Raw genomic sequence first — 6,000 nt, forward strand, 5'->3', positions numbered from 1 at the left:
TTTGATGTGAATGTTTTAGATTTGTATAATATGGCAATTGTAAAAGTAAAAAAAAAAGGATATATATGGCATGTTGTATATTAGGCTGTTTATAATGTTATTTTACTAGATACTTCAATTTTCTTTTATTAACTTTTTTAAATAATTGCTTTGTGTTTACATAAACAGCAGGAACCTAATTTTTAATAATTCAGTTAAGAAACTTTATTTTTAATAATCAAATTAAATTAGCTAAACCCATTGATAAAGAAAGTAAACAATAACTAATAAATTATTTTAATGTTTATTTTAATTTACTTTAATGCAGCTTTTGTTTTTGTAAAAGTAAATGAGTGTTGAGAATTGCCTTGATTGTGTTTCAGATTGCACATGTAATAAGAGAAATAAGACATTTTCAACAGACTCCATACAAAATTGATTTAATCACTAAAGTTACAAATTACTTACTAGATTCATCATTATTATTAGATGACGATGATTTATACAAAATGTCGTTACAAATTGAACCAAGAACTTCAAGACTTAGTGCAGCACAATTGCCCAATCTGCCATCAACATCTCAATCCCGCACTAGATCGTAAAATTAATTTTGATAGGAATCGTGTTTATTATTTTTCTTTAAACTGCTCAGTTTTCAATGTTTTAATTGTATATTATGATTTTTTTTATTAATTTTTTAATTAATGTAACTTTATTTAGTATCTTATTACCAAATTTTGTTTGGTGCAGTGTCAAAATAGTTACTACATTATTGTTTTGTACCTGAATAATAATTAAAAGTTATTTATTACAATTTATGAAATGTGATAAAAATTATACTTTAGTTTCATATTTTAGGAATTTGTATATATAGTGCGATCACTTATAAAAAAAGGGAATGTTTTTAATATTACACTACCTCTCCACTGAACACATAAACATAGTTTTATAATAATTTATAAAATTCCTACTGTTAAAAAAAATAGTATTTATATTTTGTTAATTATTTCATGTGAATTTTTCAACATTTCATCATACAATGAAGTAAATATATGATTACCGCATATTATCTTATAAATTGAATAAAATTTTTCTTAAGTTATAAGTATTAATTGCTGTGGTCATTAGCTACTATCAAAGGCCATCAGCATGCAGTGAAATTTATGTCACTGGTATTCTGTCTTACTTCATACCTGAAAAATTATGAGAAAAGAATTTTATTTAATAAATTGGTTAAAAACTACCTCTCTTCAGTAAGCTAATATGTCATTTTTTCAATTATATTGAAATAGTTATCAGAGTTTTTTTTTTTTTACTAAAGATATTGGAGAATTTACGTGTCTATGAGAGGTTGCATGTTTTATTTCTACTTTAATGGATTCTGCATTTAAATTCTACAGAATTATTATTAAACCTACCACTTGTACTCATGCATAATTATTTTCCATTTCTTTCCCTGATAGTAATATTTCAGAATAATTTGTTTAATATATTAATTGTTAAGAGAAATGCTATTTATTTTTCATTTACACTGTATTAATTGTTCTCTTGAGTGATATCAGTTGGTATAATCTAATATTGCAAAAATGGTGATCGCACTATCAATATATTTTTGTAAATATAATCATTATTAATTTCAGATATAAGATGAAACTATACTCTTAAAAAAAGTATGAAAATTATTATTACCTATGTATTATTATTATTATTAAGCGTTTAGATTAGTTTTAAGAGTTAGATATGTGAAAGAAAGTATAATTTATTTTTTATGACATAAGTCTTTTTCTATTTGAACATTTTTGTGCGATTATTTATTTTTTTAAAATTTTTATCCTGTTTGTTTTTTATTTTTTCCTGCAAATATGAGAAGACACGTTGTCACATTCTTAATTTATTGATATTGGTATATAATTTGAGTACGTTCTCAGTTGTGTTAATTGTGTATAATTCTTATGTTTAACACTGCAATTAATTCTTATGTTCTCGTTTTTTTGTGAGGCTGTAAAGTGTAGCAAGAAGAAATAAAAAGAGAAATTAATTTTCTTTATCTGTAACTTTTTTCTGCCTCAAGGATTAAATTTTTCTGATAAGTTTATTTTATTAAATTTAAAATATTTTGTTACATATGTCTTGTTTCAAGTCCATTTTGCAGATTTATTAATTAACCTCTGAAGCCAGATCCACCAATTTGATTAAAATACAATAAAGTAATGAAAGGAATAAATATATACTTGTCTGTGGATTTTTCTCATAAAAGGTTTTATTTATTTATCATTAGTTTTAAAAAAGTATCTTTATTTAACTAATTTTAATAACTTATATTTTCATACTGAATAATAATACTTTTTACCTGATGATGTAAACTTTTCTTAAATTTGTCATAAATAAACTAAATTTTGTTTTAAATTGTACTTCTTTCTTATTAAGAAGAAGGAATAAGATATATGTAATCTAATTCTAAGATCTACTATTATACCATACAGACCGTCAAAATGAGTTTTTTTCCTGAAATGGACTGCTTCACAAGACTTCAAGCTCAATTATAATTCACTACTTGTCCTGTCTAACCTCAGCTATACCTGAAACCATTTAATTATTTTTATTGTTTCATGGTGGAATAAATATTAAAACAGAAAACAAACTTGTTGGATTTATTAATTTTTAGTGGTGTCAACTTTTTCTTCAAAAATTTATTTTTATAATCTTTTTTCATGAAAAAGTAAACAAACGTTATTTGTAGTAAATAAAAGGAATCTTGCATACCAGATACCTGTTAATTATTCATTAGTAATATATGTTATTAAGTTTAACATGGAGTATGAGGATTGTACAGAATCCTGAATACCCACAAGTTGTATAATGCTTTGCCTGTTCATTAAAAAAATACTGTTTTCTCTAAAATTACTATCTCCAACACCTTACCCAAAAAATGGAGTTTAACTTAATGACCTTTTCTTTCTTTTTCCTGTTTAGCCTCCAGTAATTACCTTTCAGATAATACCTCAAAGGATGATATGTATGACTTTTTAAATGTGAGAGAGATTTTGCATGTTTCATGTTACTCTAGGAGGTTAAGATTTGGTTCTGCTTTATGATAATAATAACAATTTATTACTTCCTTTGACAAATATTTAACTTCTTTCAGAAAAGTTGCTACCAATATATAAACAACACTGATATTATATAATGTAAACCGATATGTATAAGCTGTATATTACTCATTTTATCCAAATGTACATCTGTAAGGCATTTTAAATTACATTTTCATAAAAGAAAACTGAAATTTAGTTTATTATGGGCATTAATCTTAAGTATATTGATTAAAAGATTGTTCAATAAAAAGAAACCTTTTGAAATGAGAATTTTTTTTTTAACAATTGAGATTTAATTCTAGCAGTGAAGAAACTGGTACATACATCATGTCTTGTCAAATGATCTAATTTATTTCTTGAACTATAACTGTAAACATCTTTTTTTATTATATTATGCTCACCATATTTTAGTACTATTAAAATAGTTTGATAAATATGTAATGAAGGAAATGTAAGTAACTTTTTGTTTATAAATATATCTTTTCTTGGTTCATTATATTTTAACGTATATAAAACTGATAGCTTCATCAATAAAATTCTATTTACATATTTATCCACAGCACTTCTATAGCTTCAGTATTGCATAAAGAACTGTATTAAAATAAATTGTATGGAACTGGTCATATATTAAAGTGCTAGTCATAATCCTAAGTACATAGACAGATTTAGATATCTTTTTGTAAAAGTGTTCATGTGGTGTTTCGCAGAAAAGTTTCTTTCAACAGTAACACTAAGAAAAATTGCACATTATTTATCTCTGTTGTATTTCTGTATGATTTAATATTAAAATGGTTAAAACTGTGTTTAGGTAAATGTATTTAACTGGTTTTGTTAAAATTAACTGATGGAAGATTATTTTTGAAGGAATAAATCAGTTATGGAGGAGAATAGAATAAATTTTAAACAACTACTTACCTTTCTTGATCTCTAACTGAAGACAGTAGTTACCAAAACTGAATTTCATCACCACAATAATTCATCACACAAGCTTGAAAATTGTGCATGAGAATGTGGAATCAAAATTTTGTAGCATATGAAGTCCATCCCTAACAGTGATTTGAACCTGGTAAGGCACTGAGTGGATTTTTGTCATATTTCTATTTATTCCCCTTAAAAATTAATTCTGGAACTTGGCATCTGTTTTTTTTTTTAAATACTAACAAATTCTTTCAGAGCCTTTATTCTATTCATTTATAACTGATCTAGTAACACTTTATATGAAATTGGGTCAGATGGATAGTGTAGTTATAATAAAAAGATAAATAATAAGTTAGTTCAATCTAACTTCATTTAACATTTAAATTCTAAGATCATATATTTCTGAAGATGTAAAAAAACAGCCTCCTCTGAAGCCATGTTAAGTTTTATTAATTGCCTGTTCATTAAAAAAATTCTGTTTTCTCTAAAATTACTATGTCCAACACCTTACCCAAAAAATGGAGTTTAACTTAATGACCTTTTCTTTCTTTTTCCTGTTTAGCCTCCAGTACCTTTTAATCTTTTTAGATAATACCTCAGAGGTTGATATGTATGAGTGTAAATGAAGTGTAGTCTTGTACAGTCTCAGTTCGACCATTCCTGAGATGTGTGGTTAATTGAAACCCAACCACCAAAGAACACCAGTATCCACGATCTAGTATTCAAATCCGTGTTAAAATAACTGACTTTACTAGGACTTGAATGCTGGAACTCTCAACTTTCAAATCAGCTGTTTTGGGAGACGCATTCACCACTAGACCAACCCGGTGGGTTTAACTTAATGACCTGCAATTTGTATTTACTACCTTTCTTTATATAAAAATTTTACTATAATATCATTTAAAACATCAGAGAATACACCTTTATTTAAATTTTAATTTAAGTGAAATCACTAAAATAGCAATAAGGACAATTTATACATTTCTTGTAGATTTATATTTCTTCCTCTCATCCAAAAGAGGTCTATATGAATTAAATATTGATTATAATGGATTTTATTACATTTGCACAGATATGCAGAGAAAATGATTTGTTAAAAAAATTACAATTAAAAAATATATATTACCTGTTAGCTACATAAAAAAAAATGTATTTTTTTATTTAATATTTTGTATTATCATTATTTTTGGTTTTGTATTTGACATATCACTGATGTAAGGCAATTTATCAAAATATATTATATTTGGTGTATCCTAGACTTAAAATATAATTAAGAGCTTAGAAAACACAAATTTTTTCATCGCTCACACATTAATTCCTAAATTTGATTTTGTAGCTGTAAATAGTGGATAATAAAAATTTCTTAAAGTCGTCTAAATGATCCAGATGATAGTTTTGTAGTGTAAAGTTTTCTTAATTCATATTATCTATATTACTACATGTATCTTCTGTTGATCTGATTAGTCCAGTGATGTATAACTATATAAAATATCATTTACCTAAGCTTAGTCTTTTTTTAAAAAATCAATGTTTATTTCAGAAGCTAATGAAATGAATGCTTATTATATTTATTGAATAATATATCCATATACTAAGCAAGATTCTGTAGAAATTTATTTACTCAACAATTAAGTGAGCTGTATAAACCTGCAACAGTTAAATTTATATATTTACAAAGAACCTCTGACTCAGTTACTTTTGGATATTTATTTTTAAATTATATTTTTTATTAAATTATTTTATAAGATTAAATTTGAAGCAATTCACAATCTTCTCTATAATATATAGGGTTATTATAAATTATCTTTCTAATAACAAACATGAATAACTCACATTTAATAACACTCAGTTATGTGAAAGTAGTATCAAGGAAAGGAAAAAATTTTCAGTGGTTGGTACAGCTGTTGTATAGTTATTGATTTTGTTGCTAGGGCGACATGAGAAAAATTGGCTGGAACGAAGGTAGGAAGGCTTTTTGTATGCTCAATTTTCACATTTTCCGGTCTTGGTG

General features: G+C 25.4%; 1 protein-coding gene across 1 annotated transcript in view; it reads left to right on the forward strand.

Moving 5' to 3' along the window:
* LOC142317735 (ras-specific guanine nucleotide-releasing factor 1-like) overlaps positions 1-623 on the forward strand; it is a 526,102-nt gene extending 525,479 nt beyond the window's left edge. The window contains exon 30 of the mRNA XM_075354282.1: positions 363-623. Within this exon, the coding sequence (XP_075210397.1) occupies positions 363-581 (219 nt within the window). The 3' untranslated portion in view covers positions 582-623. The remainder of the gene's footprint in view (positions 1-362) is intronic.
* The last annotated feature ends 5,377 nt before the right edge of the window (positions 624-6,000 follow it).

The sequence above is a fragment of the Lycorma delicatula genome, chromosome 1 (genome assembly GCF_047948215.1).
Source record: "Lycorma delicatula isolate Av1 chromosome 1, ASM4794821v1, whole genome shotgun sequence".
Classification (NCBI taxonomy): domain Eukaryota; kingdom Metazoa; phylum Arthropoda; class Insecta; order Hemiptera; family Fulgoridae; genus Lycorma; species Lycorma delicatula.